Raw genomic sequence first — 16547 nt, 5'->3', positions numbered from 1 at the left:
TTCCGAATGTGTTGAAATTTAGGTGTTCCATGTTAACCGAACGGTAATATAGGCTGCCACCTTGACCACGCGGCCATCCGGCCACCTATCGGATTTTAAATAAATAAGTATTTTTTTTTTTTAACAGTTTATGAAATTTATGAAATTAATTTTTCATATTTTAATATTTATTAAAACATTAAAAAAATTTAAAATATTTATTTACAAAGTACGATTACTTTATTACAATAATGATATAAAAAAATGAATATTTTTAACGATTTGGCAACACTGCAGTTATTTGAGGATATTTTACAAGATGAAGCACAAAGCGAAGAATTTGCAATTTCTGCCTTTATTGGAATTAAATTAGGTAAATTATTTAACTTAAGACATATCGAACGATGTATTACGCATTAATTAATATATAAAGCACTAAATACGGCTCGAAATAGACGGTATTTTCGTGTTTGTAATTTCGGTTCTGCAATGACGTAATGGGACTGAGATTCCTTAAATAATTAAATTAATTATTTCATTGTGTATAAGCGACAGAAGTTACTATAGGAGAGGGAATTTTCAATAATTGATGAATAAATGTAGAAATATTTTAATTTTGACTATGGAAATAAGCTTTATGTATTGTTTAAATGGACCCTTTGTGTTGTTTTCATCAGATTTAAAGTGACCTAAAATAAAAACAAGAGTGATTTGTTGCTTTATACTTTGTAAAATCATTTAATTGATTTATTATGTTCAATATAATAAATAATTAAAATTTTTGCTTTATTTCTTATAAAATACTTTATTTTAAATTATAATTAGGTTTTAGGTTTTTTTTTCCTTTCACAATTAAAGTACTTTAATTGTGGAAGAAACAACTATATTAATAATTAGAATTGAAGAAAATAGCGAGGTTGCGGCCGAAGTTTTCATTTCTAAAACATGAGCGTGGGAACGTCGAGTGCCACTTACAAGATAGCGGCACTCGATGTTCCACGCTTGTGTTTTAAAGACGAAAACTCCAGTCGTAACCTCGCTAATAAACAAATTAATTTCTTGATGGAACCTTTTACCAAGAAGCTTTCGGGTAAATGTAGAAAGTGGTAGTTACGGGTGCTTTAGTCCCACCTTTTATACAAAAAGAAAATTAAAATTTATCTGTTAAAGCTTCAAAATGTTTTTTAAAAACATTTGTGATGGCAAATATGGTTTATCGAACCGTCTGCCACAGTCGTCTCACATCTGTTAATAAAAGGTACTTATTAATTATTAAAGTGTTTAACTTTTGAGTTAGCCCCTTTGGGTACTTCTCAGTCTTTTACTGTATGTAGCTGTGTGTATTTTGAAATTGTTTTTGCAATATTATAGGAATATTTCTGTTAGTAACTTAGATTTTAACAGTTTGTAAAATATTAAAACAAATTTTTTTAATATTTGAGAATAATTATAGGTTTTTTGAATATTTAATAATTATACATAATAAGAATATGCATTTATTAACAAATAAGTTTGGTTTATATATATATATGTTTATTCATTCTGTAATTGAATCTGCAGGGGGGAAAATCCATTACTTCATTCTTACAAAATAATTAGTTATATTGTATGTCGATATCTTTCAATAATATCTGCATTGTTCTCTTTCCAGTAAATTTTTTATCAGATTTGCAGGTGACTTTCAACATTAGTTTTTTTTTTCTTTTTAAATTTTTGTTTTATTTGCTATTGTATATTGATAGCATTTTAAAAATTGATTGAATCATACAATGATAATGTTCAAATATTTTTGATAAAAAATGTTCTTTTGAATGTTTGAAATATGAACCACACAATCAACTTAAAAATTCTTTATATAAAATTATTTTCTTTGTTTTACTTTATAAACATTTTAAAAAATTTATATTATATGCCAGTTATTTTAAATTTTTATTAAAAATTATTTAAAAATAAATAAATAAATGAATGAATATTCAACTGAGACAACTAAATTTTTCTATATAGATTTATCAGAAACAAAAATAATTTATGAATAATTAATAATAATTGTTTATTTAAAAGTTTTAATGTAAGTGTTAAAAATAAAATTATTGATTAAATTACTTATGGCCTATAATCTTTATATTATAAAAGCTGTGTGAAATAACTTTTACTGATCAATTTTTTGATAATAAAATTTAAAATAAATCAGTAGCTTAAGTATTTCAGGTTAATTTCTTTAAAGTAAAATTAAATATTTAAACATTAAAAATTTAATTCTTATTAAGTTACTACTAAAAACAATTTTCATAATTCTCTATGAATTATTAATTAGTTTTATTTTAATTCAAGTTTTGTTAATATAATGAATGAACTGACATAAAACTCTTATTTATTATTGTAGAAATTAGAAAAATAACAAAGATTACAATATGAATAGACAAATTTTGGGAAATAAAGGAAGAAATCATGCAGTGGCTCAAGGTAAATTTCACCATTTATTTTTTAATATATTTATTTGTTTTAAAATTATAAAATAAATACATGACACACTAAATTTGTTCTATATTTCATGAGTTTTTGTAATTTATGTAAGTGATTCATATAGCATCCAGAATTTAGAAATTTCTATCAATAAAAGCTACTTTGGAACTACAGTACATAAGTTATTTTTAAAAATTTAAATGAATTTTAGTTATATATTTAGTAATTCAAAATTGCATCTCATGAATGTTTTTCTTTATGATGATTAAGATAAATTGCATAGATATATACTGTATTTTCCCAAAAATAAGACCAAGTCTTATATTAATTTTTGCTTCAAAAGATGCATTAGGTCTTATTATCAGGGAATGTCTTGTCCAAAGGCACTCGCTTGGGTATTTACAAATACTTAATTATAATTTATATTATCATTTATTTTAAGTATTAATGTCAATAATAATATTTATTTATATTTAATTATATATTAATATCATTATTTTATATTCAATATGCCTGTTGTGAATTGAAACGGATGTATTAAATACGACCATCTGGCTGACGATCTTAACTGTGGCTTATTTTAGGGGTAGGGCCTATATTACGAGCACCCTGAAAAATCATACTAGGGATTATTTTCTGGTTAGGTCTTATTTTCTTAGTAACCTCAAACATTGATGAATGATACGAACAAATTTTTTGTAAACTATTTTCTTAAGGTAGGTTTTCATACATAACATAAATATGAATTAACTAATTTTTATAATATATTTTATTTTAAATACAATTTGCAATTAAAAATATATTGTTTTTAATTGCAATTTTGAAAAATAATAGTTGATGGAAAGAATTATCTATCATAGTCAAACTTAGTTATTTAGCATTGCCAAAAAATTGCATATAAAATTCTGATAAATATGTAAAATATAAATTTTGTTTATGCAAAATTTATGCAAAAAACCTGTTTACAAATAAAACTTTGAATGCCATATTTTTTCTGGTTTATGTATGATAACTTGGTTTCTGAATAATCTATACAGCAGAGCTGGCCATTGATGATCAACTTCCTATACTTTCTGTGTTAAAGAAAGTTGACAGCCTGACCAATCAATGACAGGACTACTGATTCAGTAGTGGTGCTGAGATTTGCCTTGCATCATTAGATGTTACAACACTAACCATTGATGGCATTGTTATTCAAATTAGATTTCAATGTGCATGCATGCAAGATACTACTACTGGTTTTTGATATGCATCACAATTTAAATAAAATTAATTTATAAAAACTGCATTAATTGGCATTTGCATTATATAAATGACATCTATTAATTCATATCTAAAGGTGCTTAACTCAAATTAAATAACAAAAATTTATTAATGTATTATATATTATAATATTAATGTTTAATTTAATATAATATTTATTAATACTAGGTAGCCAGTTAATTAAAATTAAAAATAAATCAAAATTAATTAATTAATTAAAATTTAAATCAAAGCAAGTGAAATATAATATTTCAAAAAGTGTGGATACAGTACTTGTTGTCTGTCTTGATTAATTTGGTTATATTTCATCCAGGCAGAGTTGAGTCTCTATTTATAGCACTTTTTCTAAAATGTTTGTTTAGGTTTCGGTTGATGGTGATGAAACATTTTGTCTTTTAATATACAGTGGAAACTTGCTTACCGAGCATAATTTGTTCCAGAAACACTCATTAAACGAAACAATTTTTCTCATAGAAATTAATGTAAAATAATAATGCATTTCATGCCAAAAGAAATACTCAAATATTTTTTGTGTAATGTTTATTCAAAGAAAATTGTACAATTGCATTGTTAAGGAGAGTGAATCATTGTCATCTTTTCTTGTAGTGCAGAATGAACCAACCTGGAATGAGAATTTGATTTGCAGAAAAAAAAAAATCACAGATAATGTTTGATAAACACTCCAAACGATATGCCAAATTCTTGGATTATGTAAAGGCTATAATTAAATAATAGAAATTAATTAATTTGACTAGAGGTAGGCAGTTATGCTTCCATTTCAAATATTATACCATTAATAAAAGTTATTTGAATTATATTGTCTGTAAATTAGTAATATCTAATGTTTAGAAAAGTTTACTCCTCTAAATATTGGATATTACTATTTGCTGCAAATGTTTTATATCCCAATACCTTCCTTAATTTTTCATTTATAAAATATTTTATTGTAAATTTCATAGAAAATTTACAATTAGATTACTTTATTTATTCATATTATTAAGTAAAATTTGTCCTTGTGCTTTTTTTTTATGGTTCAAAGTAATGATTATAATTAGAGTTTAATTATTAAATTGATTATGACTAAAGCTGATTTAAAGGAAATGAAAATTATAATCTGAAGAAAGATTCATTATCTGATGATTATTAATGAATGAAAAGTGCTGAAATAGCACAAATACTATGACTTAAAAATATTTGGAACAAATATTATTAATAAATATAAGTATTGACATTTATTCTTTTGTTTAAAAAAAAAGTTGCTGTAGCTGTTCAATTGGAAAAATCTTGTAATACATTATCACATTTCTGTTTTTATAAATTTAAATGCTATTATAATATATTCAAGATATTATAAATAAAAACAAAATATTACAATTAAGTTTGAGAATTAATATAATTATCATATTAATTACTATCTTATTCATCTAATTACTATATAATTTACTTACTGTCAATACTAATAAACTTATTTATTGAATAAAGAAATAATACTTACAATATACCATATTGCTACTTTGGAAGAAAACCGGCACAACTCAAAATGACTAGTTTTGAGAAAATCCCATGCAAAGATTTAACCAAAGTTTAACTGAATATCACTTATCTCTCTCATAACTGCTCCCTAGTGGCTGAATATGCAAGTTACTTTTGTGACACTATTCCACATAAAAATTTACTATATTTTCATTTTGATTATGACATAATTGAAAAATTGCACTTTTTTTGAGTTATGCTGCTGGTTTTCTTCCAAAGTAGAGATATATATTAATTCTAATATTATTTATTATTTTGCATATATTCTTAAGTCTAGCTATAGAAACTTGCTTAAAAATAAATAAATAAATATATATATAATTAGATTCCAGACTAAACATGTGTTAATGTAATCTATAATATTTTTACATGCAAACTGTAATATTACTTATATTTTCCAAAGAAAAATTTTAACATGTGTTTAGCAGAACAAATACTTTTAGTGCTAACATACTGTAGAGGACTTTTGTTGTCATTACAATACAAGGGAAAAAAATCAAAAAACAATTTGTTAACTATTAAGAACTAGTGATGTAACAAATATTCGGTTACTATTCGGTATTCGGTCTATTTTTCGCTATTCGGCCGAATATCGAATATTTAATCACTATTCGGCCGAATACCTAGAAACAGGAGTAAGAAATAACAAAAACACAGTAAATTAATCATTTTGGTATTTAGATTTAATGTTATAGGGTTAGTGTTGTTTGTTTATATTCATTTATAACTTATAACATGCACAAAATAAAAACAATAATAATATTAGTCACAAGTATTCACAATTTATAATTACAAAGATCAGCACATGTACACACCCATTCGTTCAAGAATCGTCGCACATATCTGAGGGTCTGACCCTGCCTATCCTTCTTCTTAAGCGCTCGTCTTTGTTCTTCCCTTTCTCTTTCCTCTATCTCTCTAGTCCACGTATGCCTATGCATACATCATAATATGTGCTCAGGATACTTTCGATTCGTCACTTTTACGTCATAGTTTTTCCATTTTATAATTATGTGACTCAGCCTAGTGATAACGGAGAAAAGAGATAGGACGTCGGTATATGTCACAGTTATGATTTCATAGATTCGAGACAGCTTGGTAGCCCGAATGGTCCCAGGCTTTCGCCCATGCATGCTAAGTGACTTTCATTACAAGCATTTAGCTTTCTGAAGTCTATGACAACAATTGTTTGGCATTGATGGCTGCGAATTTCACACCAATAAGCTGCTTCAACTTGTTTGATTATGTTATCTACTCAATTTCATATTTATTTTCACATTTTTACTTTGGGGACCTTCTCTATTCTTTTTCCATTATTTACATGTGTAGGTAATTTCATTGTTATCCACATTTGATAACAATGAAATTACCTATATGTACTGCCATGATGCTCATGTCTGTTTGCTATAACTGTCAAGAATTAATGCGATTGGCAAAGCATAGTGGCAGTGGCCAATAGAGAGCAGGGTCCTTGCCATAATGCGGTTTGCGCGGCAATTTTCGTACGTGCGTTAATCGAGCCGAATATTCGGCTATTCGGCTTGAGGCTGAATATACTATTTGTTGCAACACTAGTAAGAACATTAATTATATATGATTTATCTCTTCTGCCTCTATTCCATTTTTTAAAAATTTCAATATGTAATCAGTTTAAACACTGTTATTTTCTAGGAATTATCACACAGTTTTAATAAATGTATTATTGTAAATTGTTAATTTAATGTTGTTATTGTATATTTACTAGAGTATCAAAAAAAGTGTTTGTACCTTGTTTAGCTTGTATGAAAGAAAACCCACTGAGGAGGGAAATATTTTAATTTCCAAAATGCATCTAGGTGAAATAAAGTTGATTGGCTAGTATTTTTGGAGTCTGTGGATGTGATAATTCCTAGAAAATAACAGTGTTCCAACAGATTACATATTGAGATTAATTATATAGTAAATATTTATGTATAATTAAAATTACTCAAACACAAAATAATACAAACGGTTTTAATCTAAATAGTAAAGTATATTTTCTGAAATACAAAGTAATATATTTATTAAATGAATTTTTTCTTGTGTAAAAATNATTGGTCATTAAATTTAATACAAGATGGCAGCATAACTGCCTACTTCTAGTCAAATTAATTAATTTCTAATATTTAATTATAGCCTTTACATAGCCCAAGAATTTGGCATATTGTTTGGCGTGTTTATTATATAATGGGTAATGGTTGTTGATGATTAAAAGTAATATGTGTGAACACCAGTTTGGAAAAATATGTGATCACAAGCGACATTAAGATGTTAGCAGAACGAGTGTTAAACACAGACTGATGGAGCATGTGCACAATTTGGAAATTCTTGTTATGCAAAACATCGCTCGTTAAGCGAGGCAATTTTTTACAATTTGTTTTGCTTGTTATGCAAGTTTCCATTGTATACATAAAATGGATATAGCTAATATTATATTATATATATAATGTTTACATCCATTTTATATTATATTATATATAATATTATACTGCATTTGTAGCATTTTTATGCATGAAATGCTGCTAAAAAGGTAAAAAATTAAAAGCCTGTTTTGGGGGTTGGGAATGGATTAGTCTATTTTACATTGTTTCTTATGAGAAAATTTGTTTTGGATTGAGAACAAATCGATTTCCGAACAACTTTTAGGAGCAAATTAAGTTTCTATTTATTTGAAGGATACAAGTTTTTCAGTATTAGCTTAATTGGAAATAATATGATGATGATAATTTACTAGTACAATACCTTAGGAGAGTATTAACATTAATAAATGGCACATGGAAATGATCAATGAAGTATAATATATCAATGATCAATGAAGTATAATATATATTTAATTTATAAAATTAATCACTGATATATTATTAATTATTAAAAATTAATCACTGATTATATTATTAATTATTAAAATTAATCACTGATTATTATAATTAATATAAAACGGGGGCGTGACTTGACCATGAGCGCTGCTGGTGACTTTGTTTTTACACCTCGACGTAAATCTAGAATTTAGTGTATTTTTTCAATTTTATTATATGAATTAACCAAAGTGTTAAATACTAATAAGAAATAACCAAGTTCGAGGAAATTAAGAATTAATAAGTATGCAACGTTCACCAAAAAAACGTGGTAGACCGCCAACTAATAAAAGCAAACCGGAAAGCAACAAGACACAACCAGGTACATCTAATTTCAAGCTTATAACGGACTACAACTTATCAATGGATAAAGAATTACAGGAATCGTCTACGGCAAACAATGGTTCACATACGGATATATCTAAACAAAATCTACAAAGCTTTTCAGGTGAGTCCAATGTAATTAATTCATCTACTCCAATAAGCTCGAATGACACTTTAACAGCAGATCTATGGAATAGGATATCTGAATTGATTAATACTTCTAATGATAAACTATCTGCACAAATGGAATATATAAAAGAAGAACTGAATTTAATTCATGGTACTATACGGGAAAATAAAATTCAATTTGAAAAAATGGAAAGTTCAATAGATAATCTAAAAATTCAAATTGACAATTTAAAATCTGAAAAGGAACTGATACAGTATAAAATGGATACTCTAATTAATGACTGTCATTATAATAATATAGTATTATACAACTATCCTTCGTCAAAAAGCACTTCCAAACCAGAAATTCTTAAATTCATCAACTTAACATTAAACCTAAATAATGTAACTCAGGAGGNACAGTACAGTACATTCACCATATTGATGATGATACATGATGATATGATTTGAAAATGGAAAAGTCATATTTTTGTGTGTAAAATATTTAGTAGTATTTTTTTTTTTTACATTAAAAAAAAATTAAAATCTAGGATGATAACAAATAGAAGGTTTGTCCAATAATTATCTGGTCTTACGCTAAAAAACCAAAAAGAAATTATCCTAAAACAACAATGGCTTGATCTCCTTCAAAGTATTCTTCTTGAGAAGGTACAGACTTATTCCAATGTTCTTTATACTTTCTGAAGCAATTTTCAAACTCATTTTTTGGAATAGCCATTAGCTGCTTTGTCACATTCTCTTTGATCTGCTCCAAATCCTCATCTCTTCCCCTTCAGTTTCAGTTTTGGAAACAGCAGAAATTACAGGAATCCATGTGAGGATTGCATGAAGACTTATGTGATGCAATGTTTTGCCAAAAAAACCTGAATGAGATGAGTGAGAGGTCCATTGTCATGATAAAGTTGCCAGTCACAGCTTTTCCAGAGATGAGGCTGTTTTCTCCTAACTGAATCTCTGTTTCCAGGTAGTATTCAATTTCACCATCTGATTTTATACAGTATATTCATGGACACACTTCTGTGGTTGAAAGAGAACAATGAGCATTGTTTTGACATTATTGTAATTTTGGTGTGCTGTCTTTGGTCTTGTTTCTCCTGGAGTTTTCTATTGAGAAGACTCAGGTTTTGTCTTAGGTCAAAACCATAGACTCTTGTCATTGCTGATAATGAGTGTTTTGGGGTGTTTTTGTTGATCATTTAGGATATATCCTGGTTAGCATTTGTGTTTCACCCATATTTTAAGCATCAGAGTCCTTCTTAATTACTTTTACTGTTTCTACACACAAACATCAAAGTTTTTGGCAAAATTTAATACAAATTCATTCCTCAGCATACTCAGTTATTATTGTAGAGAAATAAAAAAATATAATGGATATACAGTAGTGTTATAACGAATAGTATATTCGGCTTGATTAACGCACGTACGAAAATTGGTGCGCAAACCGTATTATGGCAAAGATCCTGCTCTCTATTGGCTCGCTGTCACTACACTTCGCCAATCACGTTAATTCTTGGCAGTTGTAGCGGACAGACAAGAGTGTCATGGAAGTATGTGATAAATGATGATATCAAATGTGGATAACAAAATATAAAACAATAATTGCTATACAGTTATACACAGGTTGTCTAAAAAGAAACCAAACTTTTGCTGTAGGAAGAAAATACTAGAAGAAATATTTTTATAAATCTGTTTATTTATTCAAAATAAGACCTCTCTGCAGCAATACAACATTCAGAATGAGTAATTAGCATTTCAAAGGACTTTTTCAGCTCCTGTTCTGGCATTTTGTTCAATCTGCAGTCATAGCAGCCTCAATCTCGGAAATGTCTTTGTAATGAGTCCCTTTCATTGGAGTTCTAAGTTTTGGGAACAGAAAATAGTCACAGGGAACCAGATCAGGAGAATATGGTGGTTGTCCAGGGTTACAATACATTTTTGAGCCAAAAATTGATGAATGGCAGTGCTCTTGTGGGGATGTGTTATTGTGCAGCAGTGTCCAGCTTGAGCATGATACTCTGGCCATATGTGTAAAATTCGGTTCCAGGGATATTCCAAAATGCCCAAATAATAATCTCCAGTAACATTCTGTCCATTTGGGATAAATTCTTTGTGCATGATACCTTTGGAATCATCAAACAACTTGTATAATACACTGGAAAGGAATTCTTAGAATAGAGTTAGTATTTGGATTTAATCACCAAGATATTGAACAATGTAAGAAATTTTATATTAAATGAGTGCAGGCAGTTCTTAATTTTAGTATCTTCTTTTAGTGATATACTTTGCTTCTTACAATGATAAATTCAGTTAATATCAGTCTGATCAGCTTAATAAAATGTATACAAACTTTTTATCTACTGAGAGTCTATTAGATGCCATGCAGATATTTTCCTTACAATGTTTTTTTCACTATAAGAAAATTTTAACATTACTTTTCTGTTTTTTATTAATTCATTGTAAAAACAAAATTAAATCATTTGACAACAACAAAAGTTGAAGATACATAAGGTTTTGAAAGTATTATCACATTCTAATATCTTATCTGCTTGTATAAAAGTCATATGACTAGGTATAGGTATGTGCTAAAACTAGGATACAAGTGTGATATAGTTGCTAAAATACATGCATTAATCATGATCTAAAATTCATTTAAGTTTTTAATTTATTTACATTTTACAAATATTATTATGAAATATCTTTAATTATTTTCCATTCTCTCAAAATTTTTTTCTGTCTCAGTTCACCAATTAATTTGTTCCTAGAAGTTGTTTGTTATGAACTTTTGTGTTTAAATATCTTTAATTACTTAATAAAACAAAAATAATTGACAAAATTAAGACTAATGTATAGCAGTACACTTACTTAGTCTTAAGCAGTTACTTATCAGTAGTTTCATTAAATTCAGATAATTAAACTAGTTGTCTGAAAAACTAAGTATCTCCCAAAAAGTCATCCAAATGATTAAAAAAGTAGCCAAATTCCCAATTTTTTGCATAAACTAGCAACCTGTATGTGTGTCAGCCATTGGCCATGTTACAAATGATAGTAAAAGATTGGTCATGTGCATTTTTATATTATTTGTAAACCAGGAAATGTCAATATTTCCCAATACTTGTCATTGGGAAATATTGAATCAAAGTTGACTTACAAGTAAAATTTTTCAGAGTCAGAATTTTACAAAGTTTCAGAATTCCTATGAAATTTCAAATAAACAAATAAATGCAAGTCCTGTTTATATACATATATCGTAAAAATGCTATATTTTTTGTGTTATTAATTATTTGATTAATTCTTTGGAATTAATTTTTTAAATATACTGTTAAATATTAAATTTTTTAAATATCAAAATTTTATTCATTGATTTTTATATTAAATTGTTTAGAAATCACTTCTACACATGAATAATAACATTTTAAATGATTATTTTTGGTTTTTGGTAAAATGAATTGAATTTTTCAGATTCCTAGTAGGCACTTGTTACAAAATTTTGAATAGATAACAAAAAGTTCATCTCTAATATTTAACATTATGTTGTATAATAGTAATGGATGTACAGTACAGTACATTCACCATATTGATGATGATACATGATGATATGATTTGAAAATGGAAAAGTCATATTTTTGTGTGTAAAATATTTAGTAGTATTTTTTTTTTTTACATTAAAAAAAAATTAAAATCTAGGATGATAACAAATAGAAGGTTTGTCCAATAATTATCTGGTCTTACGCTAAAAAACCAAAAAGAAATTATCCTAAAACAACAATGGCTTGATCTCCTTCAAAGTATTCTTCTTGAGAAGCTACAGACTTATTCCAATGTTCTTTATACTTTCTGAAGCAATTTTCAAACTCATTTTTTGGAATAGCCATTAGCTGCTTTGTCACATTCTCTTTGATCTGCTCCAAATCCTCATCTCTTCCCCTTCAGTTTCAGTTTTGGAAACAGCAGAAATTACAGGAATCCATGTGAGGATTGCATGAAGACTTATGTGATGCAATGTTTTGCCAAAAAAACCTGAATGAGATGAGTGAGAGGTCCATTGTCATGATAAAGTTGCCAGTCACAGCTTTTCCAGAGATGAGGCTGTTTTCTCCTAACTGAATCTCTGTTTCCAGGTAGTATTCAATTTCACCATCTGATTTTATACAGTATATTCATGGACACACTTCTGTGGTTGAAAGAGAACAATGAGCATTGTTTTGACATTATTGTAATTTTGGTGTGCTGTCTTTGGTCTTGTTTCTCCTGGAGTTTTCTATTGAGAAGACTCAGGTTTTGTCTTAGGTCAAAACCATAGACTCTTGTCATTGCTGATAATGAGTGTTTTGGGGTGTTTTTGTTGATCATTTAGGATATATCCTGGTTAGCATTTGTGTTTCACCCATATTTTAAGCATCAGAGTCCTTCTTAATTACTTTTACTGTTTCTACACACAAACATCAAAGTTTTTGGCAAAATTTAATACAAATTCATTCCTCAGCATACTCAGTTATTATTGTAGAGAAATAAAAAAATATAATGGATATACAGTAGTGTTATAACGAATAGTATATTCGGCTTGATTAACGCACGTACGAAAATTGGTGTGCAAACCGTATTATGGCAAAGATCCTGCTCTCTATTGGCTCGCTGTCACTACACTTCGCCAATCACGTTAATTCTTGGCAGTTGTAGCGGACAGACAAGAGTGTCATGGAAGTATGTGATAAATGATGATATCAAATGTGGATAACAATGAAATGACCTACACATGTAAATAATGGAAAAAGAAGAGAGAAGGACCGCGAAGTGAAAATGTGAAAATAAATATGAAATTGAGTTGATAACATAATCGAACAAGTCGAAGCAGTTTATTGGCATGAAATTCGCGGCCGTCAATGCCAAACAATTGTTGTCATAGACTTCGGAAAGCTAAATGCTTGTAATGAAAGTCACTTAGCGTGCACGGGCGAAAGCCTGGGACCGTTCGGGCTACCGAGCTGTCTCGAATCTGTGAAATCATAACTGTGACTTATATCGACGTCCTATCTGTCTCATTTCTCCGTTATCACCAGGCTGAGTCACGTAATTGTAAAATGGGAACTCTACGACGGAAAAGTGACGAATCGAAAGTATCGTGAGCGCGTATTATGATGTATGCACAGGCATACATGGATTAGAGCGATAGAGGAAAGAGAAAGGGAAGAGCAAAGACGAGCGCTTAAAAAGAAGGATAGGCAGGGTCAGACCCTCAGATGTGCGAGGATTCTCCAACGATAGACGTGTACGTGTGCTGATCTTTGTAATTATAAATTGTGAATACATGTGACTAATATTATTTTCTTTTTTATTTTGTGCATGTTACAAGTTATAAATAAATATAAACAAACAACACTAACTCTATAACATTAACTCTAAATACCAAAATGATTAATTTACTGTGTTTTTGTTATTTATTACTCCTGTTTTTAGGTATTCGGTATTTGGCCGAATAGTGAAAAATAGGCCGAATACCGAATAGTAACCGAATATTCGTTACATCACTAATATACAGTATATTATCTCATAATATGGTGTCCCTCAGTCAAATGAATGTGTATAGTACAGAATGATGTAACTTGGCATACATGCATAATGACAATTATGAACTGTTGAAAATACTGTATTAGCTAATTTTTTATTTAAATAAAGTCAAATTTAATGCTGAAAGAGTCTTTTAACTTATTTTATTCTTAAGAACTTTTGAATAAGTTCTCTTCTGATAAATCTTTTAACTTCATTGCAAAGACAGAATCTGTTATAGAGACATTGTCATTGGTCAAATAATATTCAACAAATCTCATATTTATTTATCTAGCAATAAGAAATTTTTATGTTGTGTTATATGTATTTGAATATTCCATGCATGTTTTTTGAAAACACATTTTATGTTAAAATTGGGATTATCATTTTATTTAAATTTGGCATTTCTCTAGAATTTTTTTCATACATTTTCAATAAGATCATCCAATGGAAAGTTTGCTTTCTTAAGCCATAAATAGTTCCCTGACTCTGGAATTTAGATAATGCTAATGGCAGTAGAGAAAAAAAATTAGAATGTAATTCATATAGTAATCTATGTCTAGTTTGTATAAAGCAAAAGATTTTAAGAAATCTTCAATTTTTTAATGCTTTATAACTTTACATCACAAGTTCTTTTTCATTAAAATGGTGAAATTTCAGATCATTTTGTCATATTGCATATTGTTATACAGTAATACCTTGGTTTTCATTGACTTTGGTTATCGCCGGTTTTGGTATTTGTTGATTTTTTTTGCAAAAAAAATTTGTCTTGGTTTTTGACGGTTGCCTCGGATTTCATTGACGTTCCTACGTGTCCTCACTCCTAATTTTGCAAAACCACACGTTTTCCTGCTCAGTGTGGCATTGTCTCATGTGTGAGCATTACCCCGTACATCTAGCCAAACAATAGGCGTATTCAAATTTTCAGCGTGCAGCCAGCACCTCTCAGCATCTCTGTTAAAAATCTCAGATAACTTCCAGTTGCTGCTAGCGACCTTCCAGAAAATTGCAAGTGCCTTTTTCTGTACTTGATACACCAGGAAACAAGACGGCAGCCTCCATGAGGCTTGTAAAAACTGTATTTTCGTTGACAATTTTGAATTTAATTTTTTTGTTGTTGTTTTTTGTTGAATAAACTCTAAATAAATTAACATTTGGTTAGTACATTAACAGAATGTTGTATTATACTAGTGTATTTACATAAGACATCACAAATTTCTTTTAGTTGTTAAAGTGTAACCTTAGGATTGATTTAATTATTTAAACTCCTACAGAAATTTTAAAAATCTTCATTCCTATTTCTCTTTTTGAAATATTAATTTTTCATTAAGGTGTTCTCATTAAATAAGTTTAAAAATAAAGTTAATGTAAAGTGGAAGCCATCGTGATTCGCCATATTTATTGTTTTTCTCTCCCGAAATTCCCAGCAGTCAGCGTTCGTGTTCTCTAGAAAACACCAGCTGTTGCATCACTTCCAGCAGCATCTCACTGATTGATGCTGAGATTTTGAATATGCCCAATTCCATTGCTTTCCTTTTAGCTTTATCATGGGAAATGCCATATTAAATGTTCATTTATTCTTTACATTTGTCTTTTATATTCATTTTATATTAATTTCTTATTGTTTTTAGTATTAAACACTATATTTATTTTCTATAAATTATATTTTTGGTATGTATTTTGGAGTGTCTAGAACAAATTAATTGGATTTACATTGATTCATATGGAAATAATTGCCTCGGTTTTTGTCGGTTTCGGATTTCACTGATTGTTTTCAGACGGATTATCGACAAAAACCGAGGTATCACTGTATAGATGGATTTAACATTAATCTCAAAATCACAGAACCAGTGTGCTAGTGCTGATAACTTTACATACACATTAACATGATTAATGCATATGCTATACTAAAACTTTATGAACCATGTATAGTATATGACAAAAGACTATGGCTATGCATTTTTTCACAAGCTTCTAAAATAAAACACACACACCAAAAAAATTGTCTGTTTTTGTTATTTTAATCTTAGAGAGAATTTCATTTACTGTATATCTTATAAATCCTTAATTAAAATCCTTAAAAATCCTTTATTCTTTTTGATGAGAATAAAATATAGGGTGTCTTATATACACATTTCACATGCAAAATATCTGTTCAAATGATATGTTTAATGTGATTGCTGTTTTGTTGCACTTAAGAGATTCAGTTGTGTGATTCAACCATTCCATACACCTTACATGATGTCACATTATGGTCTGACATTCCTGTGTGATTCTAACCTTCAAATGGGTAGGTAACATGATTTTCTGTTCATAAGAAAAAAAGCCTTCAAGTGATCTTGCAGATAAAATTCAGAAGTGTGATGTTAGGGCTATGTGGGAACTATTAAACAGACCTATGTCAGTCATTCCATTGTTTAGGGAGTATCCTGAAGCAGG

The 16547-nt window shown here is 28.5% G+C and overlaps 1 protein-coding gene across 1 annotated transcript in view; it reads left to right on the top strand.

Moving 5' to 3' along the window:
- Positions 1–257: 257 nt before the first annotated feature.
- Positions 258–16547, top strand: part of LOC111613529 (E3 ubiquitin-protein ligase SIAH1-like) — a 29997-nt gene continuing 13707 nt past the window's right edge. The window contains exons 1-2 of the mRNA XM_023354872.1: positions 258–352; positions 2363–2442. Of these exons, the coding sequence (XP_023210640.1) occupies positions 2391–2442 (52 nt within the window). The 5' untranslated portion in view covers positions 258–352; positions 2363–2390. The remainder of the gene's footprint in view (positions 353–2362; positions 2443–16547) is intronic.

This window comes from Centruroides sculpturatus, unplaced genomic scaffold, assembly GCF_000671375.1.
Source record: "Centruroides sculpturatus isolate CEXI.00-Female unplaced genomic scaffold, Cexi_2.0 scaffold1690, whole genome shotgun sequence".
NCBI lineage: Eukaryota > Metazoa > Arthropoda > Arachnida > Scorpiones > Buthidae > Centruroides > Centruroides sculpturatus.
This window is presented reverse-complemented; position numbering and strand designations above follow the sequence as displayed.